Source organism: Anabrus simplex, chromosome 3 (genome assembly GCF_040414725.1).
Source record: "Anabrus simplex isolate iqAnaSimp1 chromosome 3, ASM4041472v1, whole genome shotgun sequence".
NCBI classification, from domain to species: domain Eukaryota; kingdom Metazoa; phylum Arthropoda; class Insecta; order Orthoptera; family Tettigoniidae; genus Anabrus; species Anabrus simplex.
The window spans coordinates 305,319,470-305,343,203 of NC_090267.1; the positions used below are offsets into that span (position 1 = coordinate 305,319,470).

At 38.0% G+C, this 23,734-nt stretch overlaps 1 protein-coding gene across 1 annotated transcript in view; it reads left to right on the top strand.

Annotated features, from left to right (window-relative positions):
* Positions 1-22,117, top strand: part of Mip (Myoinhibiting peptide precursor) — a 607,442-nt gene extending 585,325 nt beyond the window's left edge. The window contains exon 5 of the mRNA XM_067144391.2: positions 21,686-22,117. Coding sequence (XP_067000492.1) covers positions 21,686-21,738 — 53 coding nt within the window. The 3' untranslated portion in view covers positions 21,739-22,117. The remainder of the gene's footprint in view (positions 1-21,685) is intronic.
* The last annotated feature ends 1,617 nt before the right edge of the window (positions 22,118-23,734 follow it).

A 23,734-nucleotide genomic window follows, 5' to 3' on the forward strand; every position in this document is an offset into this window, starting at 1 on the left:
TTTCAGGTGTGTTCTGCAGCGGAGATTGACTGTTGACCGAATTTGGTTAGTCGATCTTCTATGCTCATTATTGTGAGACCGGCCGGGCTGAGTTGCTCAGACGGTTGAAGCGCTGGCCTTCTGACCCCGACTCCTGGCTGAGACCGTTAGTATCCGAGGGTGCTCAAATGCGCAGCCTCGTGACGGCAGATTTACTGATACCTAAAGGAACTCCTGTGAGACTAAATTCCGGCAACTCGGCATCTATGAAAACCGTAAAAGTAATTAGTGAGACGTAAAAACAAATAATATTAACATGATATTTATACCGAGTAGCGACTGGGCCGTTCATATTTTAAAAGTGCTTAAATATGGCAGATTCGTATCATTAAATATGTTGGCACAATAAAAAAATTTCACTAAGCAATATGCTCATTATGTATGCATCTATGTATCTATGCCGTGTGCCCTATGAAGAGGTCTGGATCAGGTCTTTCCAGCTGACGCCCACGGGTGGGCTGCGCACCTGAGTATGTGTGATGATGATGATGATGGTGATGATGGTGATGTGGGATGAGGGTGAAACTCGGTGTTGGCATATAGCCTAATCTGACGGACGAACAGTGTCATATACCTTCAGTCCATATGAACAATGTGGAGAGGTTCGGAATTGAATCCAGGATTTAGGCACGCATTCCAGTGTTTAGGAATTGGATACCACTAGTTATCCTACCGCCAACGGCCGTGGTCGTGTTGAAACACCGGATCCCGTGAGATCTCCGAAGTTAAGCAACATTGGGCGTGGTCAGGAGTTGGATGGGTTGCCACGCGCTGTTGAGGGGGGGGGGTAAGGGAATGGAGGAGCGGAAAGGAACTTGCCACCCTACTGTACGTAAACTCCGGCTCAGGAACACCTCTGCGGAGGTTCGGACCTGCCTTCTGGCAGAATAACTCTTACCTACTTATCCTACCCTGCCAGCTAACATTCCAACATTTTAAACCCACGGGACCTAAAACGGCTAAGCACGGTGACAGACCGTATAGACTCCTCGCTATAGCGACCGTGGCCCCCAGTCAGGCAATATTCCAGTTCTCAAGTGTCTCTTGATATTTGTAATAGGTAGGTGTTGCACTCGTTGTTGATGGATTATTTTTTGTGAAATTGCGACAGTAGTCATCTGGCAGAAATTAGTGGCAGAATTAGAAACAGAGAACATCTCCATTAACAATAGTTCATTAACCCTTTCAGACCGAGTACGCACAATTGTGCGGGTTCGTATTTTAGTTATCCCTGACCGTATTTGATGTTTTTTCGGCGCTACACCGCACTGCAGTGATTGTGCAGGACACGTGGCGTGTATTTCAATTGATTTTAGTATGCGCTTGACCGCCAGGGCGAAGGAAGAAGAGTTTAAAAAGCACAGTTGATCGGCGAGATGGCAGGAAGCAGTAGTGCCGAAAGTAAGTATTTATTTACTGCGTTTATATTAATCTAGAAGCTTTACTGAATACCGGAATATATTCAATGAAGTGTGTACATTGCTTAGTGAACGTAAATTTTGAAGCTACACCATCGTACGTTATACAACGAGGTTTTGAATTTTGATACGCACAATTGTGTGGGTCCTGTTTTTCGGATGTTAGTTTTTATTTTGTAAAATAAACTATTAATATGTGTATTGAGGAGCATTTTAGTCAGTTCTTGACGTACAAACAAAAATTCACACCTCCAGTTTTCTTTCAGGTCTGAAAGGGTTAATGTAATGTTATTGTTGAATAGTTCCATGGTCATAGGATGTTTAATGTCTTAATTCTTGTTTGCTTGACTGTGTACTGTGGTGTCAGAAAACAGTCTGTGTTATTGTCATGAATTTAGTTTAAGGGTATACTTGACTAATTTATTACATCTGATTTGCGTGGAAAACGTGAGGAGAAAGCTACACTCAGTGCAGCCATACCATTTATTATTATTACTAATATTATTATTAATTTCCCTTCCAATACGAGGGGTTTTCTATAGTAATTACCATCCTACAATAAATGAGCTGAACAAAATATCCCAAATTTTATAATGCTCTTTATATTCTATCGTGAAGAAAATGCACCAAAAGCTCTATGGAAGTCCCGTCTAAAGGTATCTGCCCCCATGAATATTATAATAATTTGTTGTTTAGTTTTCATTCCGGTTTGTTTTCTGCTTAAATACTAACTTTCATGCTAGTCATTGCAGTAGATTTGTTGTGAGACTTAAATATTAAAAAAAGACTCATGAAACCGAACGTTGAATTGATGATTAATAGTTACACACCATATCCAAGATGATAACGAAGTAATATCCAAAAATTCAAAATGTACACATAGAAAGTCAAATTTCTTCCCCTCTGTCGCTCTCCTTCTCTCGGTTTCTATATATTTATACGAGGGGTTGACAAGGACATGATTGTCCTTTACAGATACAGATGGTCATCAGTAAGAATGTTTCAAGGTATATTTTCATCTTCCGATCGTAATGTCTTTTCTAATTTTCTTAACTGATAAATTACTATAATTTTGAACATAATGGCCACCAATGGTCCGTGCTGACTTAAATCAGTTATTCGTTATTTAAAGATTTAAAGCATAATGTATTTGCTAATACATCAAATTCATAAATATATATTAACGTATATATATACTGTATATTTGCAAGTTGCTTTACATTCCACCGACATAGATAGTTCTTATGGCGACGATGGGATAGGAAAGTGCTAGGAATGGGAAGGAATCGTCCGTGTCCCTTACTAAGGTATAGCCCCAGCATTTGCCTGGGGTGAAAATTGCTAACCACAGATACCATCTTCAGGGCTGCCGACAATGGGGTTCGAACACACTATGTCCCGAAAACTGGATACTGGCCTCACTTCAGCGATTGCAGCTCTCGAGTTCGATAAAGTACATGTTTCGAGAATCCGTTAATATGATCTTCTTCAGCTTACGTGCAACTCATAAAGTGTAGAAACTTTTGAATTCCAGACCTGAAGGGTCAATGCAAGTCAAATTTTGCCTGTCGACTCTGTAAGTCCAAATCTTTATGACTGACATAATCGGAGTAGCAAATCTCATGTCTGGATTGCCAAGAAAAACGTCTTATTAAAAATATTCTGAGTCACGAGGATAGTACAATGTATTAAACGCGAAATAAAAGCGTTAAAAGTAATATAATAGTGAAATAAGCTTCTATGGTGACAAATGTGAGGACAAAATTTGGTGGGCATTCGTATGTGAGTTACTTTTCTGTTCATACCATAATTTTGGAACTACAGTGTCCACCTCAACTTCGACTATCTGTAGGGAATTCACCAAAAGGAAGTAAAAACTAATAGCACGTATTTGTTCGAGGTTTAAAACTCATAAGGGGTTCTACCGAAATGACATGGCTTCGATGTCCACTTTTGAAGAAATGAAATTTACTCAGTGTAAAACAGGAACTATTTTCAAGTTAATTCTCGTTGACGAAGGTAGCCTATCTTAGACCTAATCATTCCAACACATATAGTGCCCAGCTTACAGCTGGTGAAAAGCTTTAAATTTCACTCATCTTCCCGCTATCATGCTCTACATTCAGATGAGGTTGATTCTGAGTATGTTTAAGTGTTGTGACAGCTAAACAAACCTATATAAAAATTTCGGGCCTGGTTCATTTTTAACAAATCGATTAATTATTCAATCATCGTTGATCTGCATCTAGGACTGTTGCCCAGGTGGCAGATTCCGTATTAACTTTAACTACTCTTTGTATTTCAAATAATTTGGAAATTTATGGAAGATATCCTACGTTAAATTGCTCCAGTACATTATTTCCATCCATAATTCCTCTTCCTATAAACGAATATTTACCCAAATTTGACTTGTTGAATTGAAAGTTTATCTTCATATTTTGATATTTACTCTGTTAATGTCATTCCACGTCAAATCTCCAATGACAGTTCGGAACACTCCGCTTAGTCAAGCAACTCGACCCCTTACTCCGAAATCTTCCCAGCCCAAAGTTTGTAACATTTCCTTAACATAAATCTTTAGTCCGATATCATCCAGAATAAACCGTGCTGCCTTCCTTTGGATCTTTTCCAGTTAGTGAAACACGTAGTCCTAATTAGGGTTCCATACACTTGAATTATGCTTTAATAGGAATCCCACCAGTGACTCATACCCCTTATCCTTCACATCCTCGTAAGTACTTGAGGTTAGAGCTCCTACTCCATAGGTCAGATCCGAAGTATTGCCTCACATTCTAAATTCATTCAAAATGAATTGATAGATTAATAGAAGCGTTACTGAATTTTTACGAAGCTTCAGTTTGATATTTATTGTGTAATTCTTTCAGTGGAGTTCTATTTGTCGTACAGATTTCTGTAGATTTTATATATTACACCCTTCCACCTATCAATAATTTCATGAATCTTGATAAAGCGGGGGTTTAATGCGCATTTCATGTACGGTGGTTGGAAGTATATGTTCAGCTAGCTACACAGGGTAAAATATTTCAATTCGGTTCTCCAATCATATAAACAAATCGCAGGTTCCGGTTCCGTTGAAGAGTGATAATATACGCAATTAATCATTCAATTCCCAGAAAACCTAGTAATGTTCCGTGAAAATGCTCCTAACTTAACATAAATATATATTATTACCTCTTATACTACCTTATGGCTACATATTTTAAGTTACTCTCAGAAAGAAAACGCATAAATAGTCCTATATCTAATTTATTAGAATGCTAATATCATATTAATGAAATAAAAATTAAGTTCTGGGCAATAGCAGAAAGAAAATGAAGTTACATTACTACCCTTGCATTCAAAAATCAACACCATAAACATAATTGAAATTTGTTAAATTACAATCTTTTAATTCATTATTTATAATTATCGTCCTGTTGTATGACCACAGTTCATCATTTCAACATATATCATGGGGTAAGAGAGAGTTAAATCTTTATTTATTAGGAGGGAGTGGTATTTCTTCCTGTTTGGTTAATTTGGATTTTCTTTGGATTTTCGTTGAATTTTCGTAATTACTTGTTCGTGACATGAGATAAGCAATATGTTTCCCAAGTAATGTTATCAAAACATCAATGCATTTTAAATAATTCTATCTATACTAATTCCAAGTATATCATTATTATATTCCTTCATATTGCGCCGTTCCCGGCTCCCTGAGAGGACGCATAAGATCCAGGCTAGCTTAATTACGATCCTTCCGACTAACATAATTCTATCATTTGGGCTATGAGTTCCGAATATGAGAAAGACATATCATATGGAGCCAAAGTAATCTTAAATTACACATAGAAACAACTCTCATACGATACTTATTGAATTTCTTACGCTACCAAGATGTTGCAGCATTCATCCACTTAAATCTAAGTCTCTACGCTACGATACACATTGAAAGAACGGTTTAAGATTTTACATATCTTATTGATTATATACTTGTTTCAATCCAAAGGTCGAATGTTATGCTATCATCCCTAAAGAATTTCTAATAGAGGAAACTGCATGATCATCTGACTATTTCGTCCATTTCTAACGAACATGGCCTTAATTTCTTAAATCTACCTATTTCTTCTACCCGAATGCATAATTAATCATTTTATTTCCTCTCTTAGCCTCTCTCCATATCATCCTTTCACTCAACACTTCCACATTTCTGGCGTATGGAGAAATCGAAGAAATGTCAGTATCGGGTAAAAATACATGCAAGCGACGTTCATCTTGAATCTGCCGGTAATTGACACGTCCGGCACCCACTATGCATTATAAAGGAAATGCTACTTGAGTTAGTCATCTTTTAAAATAAATCTATTGCACTGAGTGCTTAAATTTTGACTGACCCAAAAATCAAGGACAGAATGTAATATACGGCAAATTATTGAAGTCCGTATAACCAGTTATTTAACTGAACCTCACTATAATTCAGCTCGTAATTAACAAATTAAAAATCATGAGTCCAAAGATGTCGAATTCACCATCTTAGATTTTTAAAGAAATGATTAAATCGAAATAAAGTGAAAAATTAATAGACTGAAACAATTAAGTTAAATATGTTTGGATAATTAAAACTTGTGAAATAGTTTAGAACATATTTAAGTAATTAAAACTTGTATGAGTAATTAAAACATATCTGGGTAATTAAATCTTATTTGGGTGCACCCTAGCAAAGAAAAATATTTACAACATGAGACCTTACAAGCTAAAGTGTAGACTGAAGGTGGTTTCAAGCTATTCAGGACGCATTTTAGGCCTAAAACCATATCTCATGAATTGGAATTCTCCTCTGTTGCCTATGAAGTTTTTGAGTTAATTATTAGCTCTCTCGGAGCTCATATTAATCTGCTGACATATAGTTATTCCTATCTCTCACAACATATCAATAGATACCTATAAATATCAACCTGGGAGGATAGTTCCCTAATATTTCTACAAATAACTGGTTTTCAATTCTGAATATTCATGCTTTTTATCTCTCTTCTTCTTCTGCGTGAATATTGATAAGTCCTCTTTTAAATTAATGTAATTTTTGTAAATGGTTCAATAAGTACCAGTAAGTTCCACATACCATACTAAGATCTGAATCTTCTCATCATTCTAAATTGAACATTAGTGCGACATTATATATTTAACGACTACTCTACTAGTCTCATATGAAGTATACTAGCTAATGTGGTTTGCCTTGTGCGAAGACTCGACCATAAAATACAATTTATACACATCTTCAATCAGTCTTCAGTGATAGGATGTTGCCTAAGAAGTTACCACATTTCCTTTCGCCTGAGAATAGATCAGAATTAGAAAACATCTGTGGCACACTGCATGCGTTTAGTTCATCCTCCTAACTGAGACTTCGTTGGCACTACCAAGTGTGCACGCTAACCAACAGGTGTCACTCCAATCTCACTTGAACTTTTTCATGCTTGCCCGTAAGAGAAATAGTACATATAAATGCTACATATTCATTTCCACTTAGTAAAACAAAACTCAACTTGAAACCATTAAGTCCACTACTACATCACCGTGCTCACATTCGCGAAGAATCAATAACTACCACCATTCTAAATTATCAATCTCATATCAACCTCTCTAAAAATAATCGTTATTATACTTCCAAACATATATTCCGTCTCCTTTACTAAATACGTGTCCACTCCATTCAATCGTGGCCTTTATTATTTTACTCCCGGTTCATGGACATATTTCACGACATTATGACCTTAATTCCGTCATAACCTTAAATTATTGTAAACACATCTGTCTATTTAGCAAGCATATCCTACTGCTGGTTCCTAACTTGACATTTTCTGGTCATAACCAACGTACACACGTACATAAATCTCTCTTTGACATAGCATACAATTCACTGTCACCTTAACGAACTCAGTATTTCACACTACATGGATCACATCTCGAACGTAGGATTTCATCACTGATTGACTACCTATCTATTCATTTGTCATTCATATACGAAGATTACCTATCCACCTTTGCTCTAATTCAATACACCACTTTCGCCGCTTCATTATTTCGCACGGAACAAATTAACAAATCATATTACACTTACATATGAATATAAAACATTACTAAACTAATTTAAAAGTAAGACTTATCTGAATTCAGCAGTTCCAGTCGTCGGCATATGTCCAGCTGACAGGACATACGGATACACTTCCTTTTACTTCCCTAGGTGAATGGGAAATACTGGCATAATTCTCCTCTGGGCTTAGTCATCTCTCGGCAGGCAACGTCATCCGACGGTACCCATTTGGACAGTCTGGCCTATCATCTTCTTAGAACAACTTGCTCATCTCTGGACTAGTTGGAATAGAATAGCAAACAGAATCAATTAGCATTGCCATCATGAACCGCTGTGATAATCTGCTTAACGCGAAAGATTGCTTTCTTTGAAAGAGTTGATCCACTTGACAAATAATACTGTTGGGGTAGTATAATTCTATGACTTGAAATGAACAGATTTTCTTCCCTTTATCTGTCCAGGAGTTATTATAGGATTCCCACTTCTGTAGTTCTTTATCTTGGGTGATACCGAGTAATACGTCAGCAGAGACTGCCGTGACGTAAGCTTGTCGTAGCTTATGGTTGAGTTTCCACGTATTTCAAAGTTCGCGGAACGAAATTAATAATCTTCTGCTTGATTTGCGACGCAGCTTCCAATAAACCTATTCTTTGTTTCTGCTGAACTGATCTCTTGTCGATAGCCTCTTTAAACTCTGACGTAGTTGCTTTCCGTCTTCGACTCTGATTTAGAAGTAGCAATTCAATCTCGTTTTGTCATTTTTTCCTCATTAATTGTTAGTAACAATCTTCACATTCGTTCTTTTCCACTGCCTTCTGGATCTAAATTCCTTTCTCTAGCGACTGAGGTGAATACTTTTTCTTTCGCTTGCGGTGTCGTCAGACATTTTGACGTTAATTATTCTCGGAGACCAGGACTCCATCTTTGTCCTTCTTACGGACGGAACTTCTTATAACAGTGAAATGGCACAATATGTACCATAAGAAATCAAATATTCTCAGTAGTAAGTGCCACAACTAAGATAATCATATCAGTTCAAACAACGAAACTCGCGCCAAACGATTACATATTTACGTGCCATTGCAGTTCAAATCAACTCTCATATCATTTACCGCTGTGCCAAAATTAGGTTAAAATCTGCTCTACCAATCCACATTCACATTATAAGACGTTTGTCCTGTTAAGCGATGTTCCTTCATACTCCTATATTTACTCTTGTTGTTCTATCTAGGAAACTCTTTTCTTTCTCGCCGGTCAATATCAGCCTCCGCCTTCTAATTACGATCGACTTGCCATATGACTACATTCCGTATACTTTTACGCCGCCTGAAGCTGCTCTGCGCCATTTTTATCCGCTACATCTCCATGTTAATGACCGTCTCAACTGTAACGTAATGGTACAATATATATAAAGAGTCTTGTTTGTACATTGCACAGAATGTGTGCTTTGCAACGGTAATGGGCTATACATAATTTTATTAGGGCTGGATAAAATGGATGTTTAAGGGAAGGGGTCTCATATTTAATTTTTAAACACCTATGGTATTAGTAGGGGTTGGCTGGCCGAGGCGGCAAAGGCGTGCTCGGTTCGCCCGGAAGGACGTGGGTTCGAATCCCCGTCAGGAAGTCGTAAAATTTAAGAAACGAGATTTCCACTTCCGGACGTGCATATGGCCCTGAGGTTCACTCAGCGTACACCAAAAATGAGTATTAGGTTAATTCCTGGGAACAAAGGCGGCCGGGCGTAGAGCTAACCACTCTACCCCATCACGTGCCGAGGTTAACAATGGTGGAAAACTTTACCTTCCACTCCTCCAAGGCCCTTCATGGCCTGTACGGAGGTGACTTTGCTTTGCTATGTCATTGGTCCTATCGAAAAGTAGATGTTACATAAGAAACGTTATACGATTTCCTATCGTTTATGTCTTAACACAGTTTTACCGTACCGATTATAATAAACGAATTCATGAATTTAAACTTTTATTGCTTAGTCCATATCAACGCCGAACATTGCTAATGCGGAAGTTGTTAAATTGTGTTAAATGGTGACGGTTTTCGTTATAATTGTCTTAAGGTGTAAAACCGCACGGTCATCGGTCCATATCGACAACTATAAAACTGAAGATGATTATAAAAAAGAAAAAATCGTAAAGGAACGAGTTCTTGAAAAATAACGATCACTTGAAGAATAAGGCAAGAGGAAGCCATGAAAAAGGGAATTATTCTCTTTACATTAGATGCCCTAATGTCACGGAATTGGAAGAAAACTAAATGTGAAGGCCTACAAAATAGAAAGCTCAACATCATTAACCACTGTGTATTGTGATGTGCTTTGTATCTCCTGCTGCCACGCATCTCAGATAGATGGGATTTTTGCTGCGTCCTGAGTAAAACAGCCTGCCTGAATATTGGCGAGGAGTAGCTGGGTAGTTTGATAACTTTTTTTTTTTTTTGCCATTCCTCTAGTTCATACATTTTCTGATAACTATTGGTACGTCATAGTATTTCAGCTATTCAATCCCTACACTGAGGCGCTGATTGAAATGTGCAGTGTGCAAACTTTACGGAATATGGCAGAGGAGCGTTCACGGCTGTCTGCGGCCTGCTCATTGCGTAGCGAAGCACGGGCACATCATCTAGTATACAATAAAATATCATTCACAGTTGAAGTAAGATACAGTATTGTATCTTTTACTCGGAATAGGATTCTAACTAAAATGACACCACAAATGCCTCAATGAGCGGCTGAGTCAGCTTTCTACCAAGTGCCGGAGGAACAGAATCACGAATGAAATCCATTGTATTGAAGCACGATTTGTAAGCACCTATTCATAACGTGATACTTTCTGAGAATATTTCACAAAATACATTAGAAGCATATCAATGTATCAACTTTGAAATTCTGGGAAATTCATCCCACTCCTGCACCCAAATAATTACATCATTCCTCGATTTCCTAAATCTGCTATTAGAATATTGGACCGAGCTCGATAGCAGCAGTCGCTTAAGTGCGGCCAGTATCCAGTATTCGGGAGATAGAGAGTTCGAATCCCACTGTCGGCAGCCCTGAAGATAGTTTTCCGTGGTTTCCCATTTTCACTCCAGGCAAATGTTGGGGCTGTACCTTAATTAAGGCCACGGCCGCTTCCTTCCCACTCCCAGCCATTTCCTGTACCATCGTCGCCATAAGATCTATCTGTGTCGATGCGACGTAAAGCCAATAGCAAAAAAAAAAAGGATATTGGAGGTTCGAAGATGCCTAAAAATCACTGTGACTTGGAATAAACTTCATCTGTTTATCATAACCAGCTTATATAATTGGAATGAGTTTCACCGTACAAATTGTTGTGGAGATGATGATTTTGAGGGAAGCACAGCTAGATAATCATTCCTTAGTAATTCTAATCAGAGAAAAAATTATTGGAACCTCTGACCTCAAATGTATGAGTTTCACATCAATGCATTTGGTGGCCAATCGGCCTTGATACGGTCGCTCACGCAGTCTTCGACTGTCAACGTCAAGATAAGAGTGTTCGTAACGCTATTAGACGCTTATTTTCAAATGTGACCGTGGTGGCAAAGACGGAATTCACACATCTTTTGTTGACTGATGCCACACTAATTCACTTTATGAGGATAATGTAGCTGATTTGGTAGAGTTCGAACATTTCTGTGGCTCTTCGCAACATAAACATTTCCAAGGCGCGAAGAAGGTGATCGTGTAACATGTACCACTCTCCGACAAAATTTCAGTAACGGGGAAATCGGTAAGTGTTGTGTGTCGGTATATGACGTCTTCCAATCGCATTCATAACGCACTGATCTCGGTTCACAGTCATTAATAACAGAATAAATTAATTACAATATTAGAACTCATTTGGGACGTAGGCCTATGGACTACGACTATTGATTTGTTCTATTTTTACAGTTGGCTGTAAGTCGCACCGACACAGATAGGTCTTATGGCGACGATGGGATGGGAAAGTGTTAGGAGTTGGAAGGAAGCGGCCGTGGCCTTAATTAAGGTACAGTCCCAGCAGTTGCCTGCTGAGAAAATCGGAAACTACGGAAAACCATTTTCAGGACTGCCGACAGTAGGGTTCGAACCCACTATCCTCCGATTGCAAGCTCACAGTTGTGCGCCACTAACCGCATGGCCAACTTACTCGGTAGTTGTCAAAAATGCGAATACGAATAGTGCAGGATGGGGCCACCTTTTGAACAACTTAATCCATCAACATCAATTGTGCTCAACATACTGGCAGACTCCTCAAGATTTTTATCACAAAGTTACACTCAAAATTGATTTTTTAAGGAAAAGACGTCATACGTCGTTTTTGCTTATAAATTGAACGTTTTTTCATTGTGTATATGTAACAATTTCCATGTGACAATTTTATAAGTTATTCATGAGTCGACCGACGTTACTGTAGGGATGAAACATGTATCTATTTTAATTCAGTTTATCAATAAAGACTCAGTTTGTATTGTAAAGGTGGAATACGTGATAAGTTTTGCTAAAGTGATAGATCTAGTTTGTTACTTTCATTGATCTGCCCCAGTCCCATCTTTGGCTTTGATAATATGAAGGTAACTGAGATATGAGCGATGCTAGTTATATCATTCTTTATGCAACCAGTTCTTGTTACGAGTAGTGTGTGAATGTCATTCATAGTGTCGGTTGGTGCGCCCATTTCAGTTGGCTTGGCAGACTGATATGTAATAGCAACTTCTGTCTCCGTGAGGAAAGCAATGGGAAAGAACCTCTTTCCCCATTTCTTTAGCACATTTCTTCATTGACTCCTAGGCCTTACGAATGAGTACTCAACATACATAACATACATACATACATACATACATACATACATACATACATACATACATACATACATACATACATACAGACATTTATTAACAATAACAACGAAGTTGGGAAGATAAGTAGATTTGGAATCAGTCTATAACTATGCTCTTGCGATGTAAAGTTTTAAATATATCTGAACGCAATTCAGTTGAGGTGCCAGAAACGAACGTCAGCGCGCTCGACTTGGGCCGTGAAATCCGCTCAGGCCGTGAAATCGGAGCAAATTACCTGACATTGTTCTGGATAAGCCAGCTGTGTTGACAGACGTTCCACCGCCGAACAATGTTCTGACAACAGATGCTGAATGAGAGCGGAGTAAGTGAATCTAGTCTTGGGACTGAGGAAGTGGGTAATAGATAGGCGGATAAATCAAACACCATGCCGTAATCAGAGATGGTAGGTCTCGCTATAGCGATAAATGTGCAAAATTAAGAGAGTTTGATGTTTATATACTAATAAATGTTGTGGTTGCTGTTGTTTGTAATTTTGTATTTTAAATTAATAGCATTAATAGCATTAATGGCATCCCAAAGGAGTATCAAAAGGTTGTTCTGCTGATGACAGGTGTGGTCTAACTTTAGGCATATCAGGATTTGATCCTTTTCCAATACAGAATTACACTCTTCGCCTATTGTACCATAAATGTTACTGTATTAAAACATTCGAGTCCATAAAGACGTACCGCAAGACAGTGACAACCAGTATTAAGACGAACGTTTGATACCCTGTTACTTTCCTTGATTTGCATTTGATGAGTTCGCAAGTGGATCCTATGTTTTTAAACATTTTTCATGATTGGAACACTAATGCATGTAGTATTACTTACATTGTAATAGAGCATGCAGTTAATGAATACGTTAATAAACAAAGAAGTGATTGGATGAGGAAAATAAATTTTTTAATAATCTATCTTAAAGTAAAATTTGTTAGCGATTCTGCGAAATAAGTGCGAACTGATACATTGTCTTGCATCGGGGGGATATACTTAGTGTTTACCTAAGAGGGCAAAAGCCAGTGTTTCATGGCCAGAGAGTGGAACAGTCCCTTTTAGGTGTTCAATATACCCCCTCAGGGTGGAAAGTGAAAGCATTTACCTCGTTCGGTTGTTCGTCAGTGAATCCAAGAGTTACACTTTTAAAACGTGTCCAATATTCATGAAATTAAAGGGATTAAACTCCGATCGTTATTCACTTTATTCACAGGGTAAAAATTCAAAATTATTTTGTTGACTGGTTAGGTATGTAAAAGATAATAGACTTTTACACACCGACGCTGTGACCAGTATTATAAAGAAATCCAACGAAATCAATCGTACGAAATTAGAGATAAATAGGAGTATTTTTCAATGAGACAAGATAATCAGTCACTGCTCCGACTGCCAGAATTTGCACACGCTCTTTATATAGAATGTTCCGATGTCGACTTGTGACTGTTAACTTTCTTATTCTTCTTATTCTTCTCCTTCTTCTTCTTCTTCTTCTTCTTCTTCCTCTTCTCTTCTACGGCTGTATGTATTCCAAATGATGGATACTATCATGACGATTTCAGACTTGCTGGTGGCTTTTCGGAATAGTTCCTTCGAAGACGTTTGTTGCCATTCCATCCAGTTCCAGTACCAGGAGAGCCGTCGGCATCTTATAGCTCTCTTCCCTTTCATGACAATCTGGAGTGTTTCTATAATTTACTTCGTACCTCCTCATATGCCCGAATTATTTTGACACCTTTGTTTCATGGCATACAATGTAAATTTTAAAATTTGTTCATTTCAATTTTTCTTGGTGTTTCGATTATTATTATTATTATTATTATTATTATTATTATTATTATTATTATTATTATTATTATTATTATTATTATTATTATCTATTAATGCATTGTTTGACTGGTTGACCGACTGTCGACAGGAAGTAGCTTTAAGTATTGTTTAGCCAAGATTCTTCTTTATCACTTACTCCTTCTGAGGAATGAAAAGTTGTTATAATCAACTGCACAGGGTAATATCCGGCATTCTGAAAAATATGTCCCTTCATTGGTTACTCTTGGTGTCCACAGTATTTTAAACAATCTGCGGTAAATTTTATTCATTTTTAGTGATCATCCCTCAACACCAGACATAAGAAGGCTATTCTTACCCTCAGGTTGATGTCCAAATCTGTACTTTTTTAACGTCATGATAACACTACGGGCATTCTCTGGCATTTTTTTCTCCATGACCGATGACTAGTTGTCACAAAGCCATGTTCCACGTTGTTTAATGTATCCATTCTTCCTACTGGTCAGTCATTGAGTTTTAGCCTCCCGTAAAAGTATTTGGCTCTCATGTGACTATATTAATATTCAGGACTGTATTTAAACTGAATTATCTTACTGCGTTAAGGAGTTGTTGAAAGTCATCTAAATTATCAACTACACCTTGGTTAGTCACATGATATTTTAAAATCAGTCGTCGATAAATCCAATTTCAAAGGTTCTGAAATTATCAGACGCTTTGACACTCTTTGTACCCCTTGTAATGATATTCTTTATTTCCACGGCAGTCTTTAATTATTGGATGTAGCAAGATCTGAAAATAAAATAATCAAAAGGAATTTCATAGTTATCCTGTACCTGTACCTTGTGACAATAAGTGCGATTTGGGTCATAGCTTTAAATAGAGAGCTTCAGTTGTGATACGCTCGTATCAATTACGTTTGTATCATATATGAAGTTGAATCCAGAATTTATGGTACTGAGTGCGTCCAGTAAACCATGAGCATTTAGTTAAATTAACGGTCTTGAAACGAATCCTACCATTCCTCCCGTTCATTATCAGAGTTATTTCGGCCATAAACAGCGATAAGCTTCATGTATGGTTTGTGTTGCGAAGTAAGAAAGTAATGATTTAAAGGGAAAGTGCAAACAATAAATTAATTTTGTCAGCGTTTGGTAGAAACATTTTTCGAGACTTTCACATCAAGAAAAGTATTGAGTTGTGTCTCACTAATTATTTTTACGATTTTCGCAGACGTCTAAGTTCCAGAATGTTGTCCTGCAAGAGTTTTTCTACGGTCCAGTAAATCTACCGAAACGACGCTGACTTATTTGAGCACCTTCAAATACCACCGGACTGAGCCAGGACCGAACCCGCAAAGACGGGCTCAGAAGGCCAGCGTCAAGGCTTTCACTGTATGATGACTACTCTGATGAGATCAAAACTATTCAAGTAGAATCAGCCTTTTAATGTGGAAAAGTTATGGCAGTATTTGTAATTCATAAGGAGGTGTCCATTTGAAATTCATTTCTGGGGTCAAAACAATAAACACGGTGTTGTACGGGAACATATTAGATCGTTTGCGGTAATCTATCTGTCGCAAAATGCCTGCTATGTGGCGAAGTACACATTGATGCCTTCTTCTTTATAATGTATCAGCTAGTGATTCAGCATCTCTCTTATTTACCTGATTTTGTCACTTATGAGTTTTATCCCTCTCGAAAGATTTGAAAAGACGCTTTTTTGTACCAGCCAATAAGGTAACAGCAGGGGACATTATAGTACATCGTAAAGAATAGTTTATTGCAATGCTTCCAGAAGTTTTACTAACCTCAAAAAAGTGAATGGCTATCCAAGTAGAATATTTTGTAGGGAGAAGTGAATCATTGGTATCTGACGTAAAGTTTACTTCTACTTACGCGTATTAAGGTACAATTGCACCCATTTATAAGTTGTTCACGTTATGTTAAATATTGCTTGAATAAAACATTCCATAATTTCATGTCATCGAGCGATGTGGACATACGGTTAGAGGCGCGCAGCTGTGAGCTAACATCCAGGAGATAGTGGGTTCGAATCCCACTGTCGGCAACGCTAAAGAGGGTTTTCCATGGTTTCCCATTTCCACACCAGGCACATGCTGTAGCTGTACGTTAAATAAGACCACAGTCGCTTCCTTCCCACTCCTGGCCCTTTTCTGTCCATTGTCACGACAAGATCTATCTGTGTAGGTGTGACGTAAACCAAATAGTAAAACTAAGTTCATGACAACGTGATAGTCAATTTAAAGAAGTGCGACATGTAGGCTATCAGTGAAGCAATTCTTTATTATCGCCTTGATTCCAAAGAAGATTTTCTAGTACTCAACTGAGATTTGAATGAGTATTCTTAGAATTTTTGTAAGAATGCGTATTAATCTACAATAAGTCTACTACACATTAATTGCAGCTATAGAGAATTTCTGCTTAGGCCTACTTATTTTTGAGATGTATGAGAAGGAAAGGTGCACCAGAAAAGTATGTGAACGTGTTGACTGGTATGTACGATGGAACCATCCAAAATAAGAACAAGTGTAAAGCCCACTAGAAGTTTCCCTGTGACAGTATGTCTGAGCCAAGTTTCAGACCATACCTATTCAAACTTGTATTAAATGTGTTGACCGAAGGTACAATAGATTCATCCCACTGGACTATGCTGTTGCTGATTATAATGTGTGGTAGATATGAACAAGAATAAAGTGGAGAAACATCTTGAACAATGGAGAAAGTTCCTTGAAGAAGGAAGACATAATAGTAGCAGAGGGAAAACTGAATATGTGTGGTTTGGAGGAGAAGACTGAGATGGAAATGTGAGGATACTGGAGGACAGATTATTAGGAACCAGGGAATTCAAGTATCTTGGCTCGTACATCATGTAGAATGGAGGACTGGACAGACAAATCAGTCACAAAATATAGGCAGGATGGAGAAATCGGAAGACGACGACATGTGTGCTAGGTGACCTGCAGGTTGGGAAAAGGACGAACGGAGTGGGATTCAAATTGATTATGAGGACAGCCATGATATACGTTAGTGAAACAAGGCAATTGAAGAAAGTTCAGAGGAAAACAGAAAATATAGTGGGATTGAGAATTTTGAGGTGAATGTTTGTAAATACACGCAGAATGAAACGATATGCGGGATGTGTGATGTTGTGGATGTACCAAGGAAGATACGCATTATCAGACAAGAGGAAGAACGTGTGGGAAGGAAGATAAATAGCCTGCAGGTGGTGGGACGACGAGCAAGAGGGAGAACCGAAGAAGAGATGGAAGGACTGTGTGGCAAATGACATGAAGGAGAAGGGACTCCACGAGGAGGGCTCAATCGACAGAAAGAAATGCAAGAGGTAATATAGGAAGAGAAGAATATGGAATAGCGGGGGAGAAAGAAATGTAAACTGTTGATGAGATACCTCAGTTGTATTTATTAGATAACTATTTTACTGCATCATCAAGGGAACGTTTTCACGTGTGGCTACGCTAAGGCCTATCAGAGCACGTAGATTCCAAACGACCTGATTGATTTCAATCCTGAAATGAGTATATTATATATTTTTTCATTTACATTAAAGCCCAGGCATATTTCTGGTGAAATATTGTATTACCAATGCACTATACGTAGTCACTGAGTATGGGCTAGGACAAGATTTGTTACTTTCAATGAGCAGTCACAGCATAATCTTCGAATTTATGCCATCAGCTCTTTTGATAAATGGTGTAGAAGTATGACTAGTAGGGTCAGTTGGTGTAAACGTTTCTGTGTGCTTGACAGACTGATAAGTAACAATAGATTTATTCTCATTCAGCGTGAAAAGCGACGAGAACCCCCCACTTCTTAATTTTTTTACCTGGGCTTTCTACAGTACGACAATAATGATGAAACTGTTGGGGTTCAAACCATCCTTCGTGGTAATGATACAACGTGCCAATTCAATATATTTGGAAGTCTGTATTCTTCCTGGAGACCCCGAGGTCGATTCTGGCCAGTCAAGGTATTTTAACAATGGACTAAGTGAAAGACTCGTAAGAGAAATTAAGGTGATCTCTGATACGAGAGTCAGTGGACCCATATAAGAAAGCCAAACTACATAACTGAGAATATCGTTACGTTGACCACAACACACTCCAGTATCTGAAGGTCACTTGGATGGACATTAGTCCAGGCCCTAATGGACTGTTGTGGTACGGATTTTTTGTTTGTTTGAAAGTCTGCATTTAATTTCACTTCTTGTACGTTCACACCATTGGCTGACATTTAGGGTCAAGAAGATGTTAATAGAAACTCCGTTACGTCAAATACAAGTACTGCTTTTGGTTTTATTTTTGCTGTAAGCTTCAAGTAACCATTGAAGTATGAAATAAAATATTTGCAATAGGCATCGTTCTCCTTGGATGCCTTTTAACTTTCTATCGGAGTGAAGAATAAAGTTTTAACTGGAAAACAATCTTACTGTAAAACCAAGACTACTCTCGCAATCTTGGGAGTACACTAACTCCCGTGGAACAAGAAACATAGAGAGTCACACATGTACAAGAAAGAGTATGCGTACTTTAAGCTGCACAAGAAGTTTCAGATAGCATACACAAATTTCTAATAAAAGACACATGTTAGAGAGATAGAATAGCAAGTTGCTTGATTCGCTTTCCAGGAAATAAAAGAGATCTCGGAATAGACTTGTATAAATGTCGTAAAACGCCTTCCTTGTAGTTTACCTTAGAGTAAGGAATACAAATATTCGAGAGCTGGTGCGGTCGCTGGTGGAGTTCATTTAAATGTCTGAGCCCAGTTACTCATCATTTATACGAGAGATACATAAAATATACTGAGTATATCGTTATGCAACATGGAAGTGCTTTACCAAGATCTCCTATTACCATTGACATTTCCTTTATCTCATTCTAGATAGGCCCTCTACGAAACGTACATTTCTGCATCATGTGATTACAATGTTTTCCCTTCCATTTTAAAGCAGAGATATTCCAATAACGGAGATACGTATTTTCCGGTGTCACTACGTTTTAAAAAATTCTGCCATATTTTAAATGCGCGAAACTTGTCGGAGATGGAGTACTCATGGTATGGTAGCAAAAAGTAGTCAGTGATCGAGAAATTGATCCACCTGAATTCAGACAGACGCAGGCCCTGCTTGCAGCCTTAAAAGTCCGCTGATTGACTGCATCAAAAAAATTGTGAAACTCGTCGGTGTGTCACGCAATGACGTCCTTGATCGATAGAAACGACGGTCGATATTCAGAAAAAGCGAACCCTGCACCAGCGGGACAAAGACTTGGAAAATTATGATCTTTCGGAAACGCGATTATTTGCATGTTCTATTTATTATATAAGTGTCCTGTGTTAAATTATGCTGTATTCCCATTAAAAGTGCGTTAATTTATTGAAATTATTTCAGATGTGTAATTAAAATGTCCTGACATTCAAAGTGAAACACTTAGATAAAAGGAATACTAAGATCCTTTCTTGACTATCTCGTTACAAGTTACCAACATTTAAAGCATTGTTTTAAACCAAAGATTTTTATTGACATTAATTAATTTGTGTGTTACTCTCAGAGTTTGATATTTTTGTGAATTTTTACCGTACTAAGCACACATTGGAAGTACTGGCATGTAGATGCATCTTTTATTGTATTTTTTGGGGGAGTCACTTAATACCATCAGCAAGGCTCACTGATCCATAGGACGACCCCACGTGTGTTTCGCATAGGCTATACTGAAACGGTTCTCTTCACTTGAACATGCATTGTCACTATCTAAAAAAATGCACTAAAACCGCTCTGTCCAGTCCGTCTGTCTATTGTAATGGACCGATTTGCTTCATTTTGGTTTTATTCTCCTCGAAATGACCTACCGGCGAGTCATCTGGCGCTGATGGATCTCCTAAGCTCAGTCAGCTTTGAGTAACCCTAAAATCCTAAAATTAAATCACTATAGAGTCACTCCAATAACAGCAGGCGAAGGCTTATCCACGTTGAAATACTCCTGACCCATCCAGGAATCGAACCCGGGACCCTAAGAACAGAAGGCCTCCAAGCTAATTATTTAGCCAAGGAGCCAGACTAAGGCCATCATTACGAGTAAGGTGGATGGGGCAGCACAATTCTTTTTGTGTTCGTAAAATAAATCACGAATCAACAGCGATGAGTGAGCTGGCACGTTGTCACGATGGAGCCTCAAACAGTTCTCAAAAAAGTCTGTTCTCTTTCCCCAAACATTTTCTCTCAAACATTTCAAGACATCAAAATAATATGAGCGATTCTCAGTTTGACCCTCAGTTAGGAATTAATGATGCACAATGCAGCTTATATCAAAAAACGTCAATACCACTTTCACGTTCTACCTGATTTGACACGCTTTCAATGTAAAATAAAATATTTTCTTAGATTTAAGAATATTCTTATAATAATTTAATATTTCAAACACGTGGCATATATTGTAATACTGTCTCATAAAGCACACAACTGGGGTGCGTGGAATAGTGACTCTGCTTTCGAAATTCATATTCACGGGACTTAAACCAATATAAGCCTGTAATGTATTTATGTTGTTAAGACGATTATACTGAAATTCTCTGAAATTTTCTTAGGAAAATATTTTCAGTTACATTTCAGAATGACCGTATGTTTGTTTTTCATTGACATACACGAGAAGAACAGCGGGATATACTCGATGGAATCATTGTAATAACAGTAATGGCGTGTGGCCTCTCTAGTGGCCTGGCACAGGCAGGTCGTTAAAGGAGACGCCGAGTATATATGACCTGCGAGTCTGTGAGAATGAGGTCCTATCTACGGTGAAATCTAATGCCGAGTCAAAGGAATTAACCCATGAAAGTTAAAATCCCATAACCCTCCAGGAATTGAACCCAGGATCCCTTGAACAAAGGGCCAGCATGATAACTGTTTAGCCATGCATCCCGGTGATGGAATCATTAAAGAAATGAAACGGTATTAAAGGAAATCAAAATTGAATCAGCAGTACAATATATGAAATGTGTTTAAAGAATTATTACTGAAAAATTTCCCCGAGAATTTATCAAGTTCTTCTTTAAAGGAACAAGATCCATCGGAGGTCCAATGAAACCTAGGCGAGAGAATGCTTTGTAGGATCGTAACAGGCCACTGGGTCTAATGCGTGAATGGATGAAATTGTTTCGTTATTGTAATCCTCCGGATTTAAAAACAATCGTTTTAAGTGCACTACTTTGTTATGTTTGTCTATGAAAAGTTGACATCAGTGCTTGAGCCTGAGATTACAATTAAACTAAGGAAACCCTTTTTAACTAATAGATTTTTAGGAGTGCATTTTTTTATCTATTGAAGATCTCTCCTTCCCCACTCCTTTATTAATTCATATTATATACAGTACTCTAATTGAAGCCGAATGTATTCTAAATGTTCTGTATTTGCATTTATTTATGTTGTTAACGAATTTTCCGGATGTTACGGATGTAATGTAATTTCAGGATTCACTGGTATGAAGGAGGAACCTGGAGCGGCCAGCGCTGAAGACAAATAATCATCTTATGTACTCCTGGTGACTTGAGCTGCATGCTGCGATGTGTGTCCAACATAACTATTTTCCAACCAACTGGACAAGCCTACATAAGCGTCAGCTTTTCCATCACAGGAACAAAATATAGCTCTTGCAATATCACATAACATGTGTTTATCATACTGTTGTAATTATGTCAACATGTTTTGGAGAACTGAAAATTTATTAGATACAATATTTTTTTAATTGCCACTTCTCCTGTCATTTCAGTTTCATTATTCTGTGTATATTATCATGTATTTATGTATTTTCGTACGCAATGTTATAAATACAGTAATATCTTTTAGGTTTTAAAAACGTGTATTCTGATATTGCCAACATTACCCTTGTCAATGATTAAATAAAACTATATGGCATACCATGCAATTTCTGTAACTGTACGACAGTACTAAAATTGCCTTCTTGACTAGTTGTACGATCTTCGGATATACCTTAGAAGGAGTGCTGAAATAGTTGGATTAAGTCATACTCCTGGAGAAATAGGTTACCGCCACAATATATCTGTCTACTAAAAATGTTACGTATCCATATGCCAGAATAACAATGACATGACTAACTTAATTATTAATTTTTAAAACCTTGGCAGTTATTAATAAGGGAGAAATCAATGTTTTGCGGTATACCTACGAAATATATGTGTCTTTTTAACTCATGACATTTCGAAGAAATATTTTAAACACGCGACATATATTTTAATACTATCCTTTAAAGTACATAATTGGGGTTCGTGGTATAGAGACTCTGTTCTTTAACTTCATACAGGGTGGTTGGTTCGGTTTCAACGCAGAACTGGAGGTTCCGAAGCTATGATCTCGATACCAAATGTCAAGAATCATTACAGGCTTGCATTACTTTAGGTCTTATAAATACAGGGTAGTCGGTAACAACATGAACCTGATAAATGGGCGTTAGAGGGTTGACCATCATCATCTTTTTATACCGCTTTTCCCCCCACACCTGTGGATTTGGTCCTGTTTCACTGTTGGATGCCCTTCCTGACGCCAACCCTATATGGAGGGATGTAATCACTATTGCATGTTTGTGTGGTGGTTGGTAGTGTAGTGTGTTGTGTTGTGTGAATGTGAAGAAGAAAGTGTTGGGAAAACATAAACACCCAGTCCCCGGGCCAGAAGAATTAATCAGAGGCGATTAAAATCCCCGACCCGGCCGGGAATCGAACCCTGTACCCTTTGAACCGAAGGTCTCAACGCTGACCATTCAGACAATGAGTCGTACGTTAGAGGGTTTATCATACTGATAAATAATTGGACTAAAGTACCCGTTGTCATTTAAGACAATCAGATCGCTTCGTGGGCGACTTCAGATGGGCTTTGTCAAGCGGTGTTGCTAAATCTGTACGTTGCTTATGACCGGCTTGGGAGCGCCAATAAAAGAAATAAACTTCTCCAGGGGAGACTTCCCTGCTGATAGGCTCGGCCCATAGCAAGCACGCTACAGTGCGCTGGCTGAAACCTACCGTGTGTTAAGAATTTTGATGCTCATTTCTAGGCATGGCTCTCAAGCACGATCAAGCTGATAAATTGACGGCGGCGCAAAATATCGACGAAATTGTTTTCAGACAACGCATCAGTATGACCAACATTCTAATGCTCATATACTCGGTTCACGTCGTTTCCAAACTCTCTGTAATTATGGGACCTAAAGCAATGCAGGTCTGTAATGTTTTTTGACAGTTGATATCGTTATCATAGCATCAGAACCTCCAGTTCTACGTTTAATCCGAACCACAGAGACGTGATTTTGATTTAAAATATTCCTCATGCATTAGCTGGGATTCAAATCGCGGCTAACTTGGAAAAAATCGGTGACAAAGTTACTAGCCTACCGTACCTAAATAGTGAATAACTAGCGGTATTCGTAGGTATGCCAGTAACAAGATTATCTTATTATTTTATTATTATTGACAACCGAAGTTCGTAAAACTGGCCTCTAAGGAAGT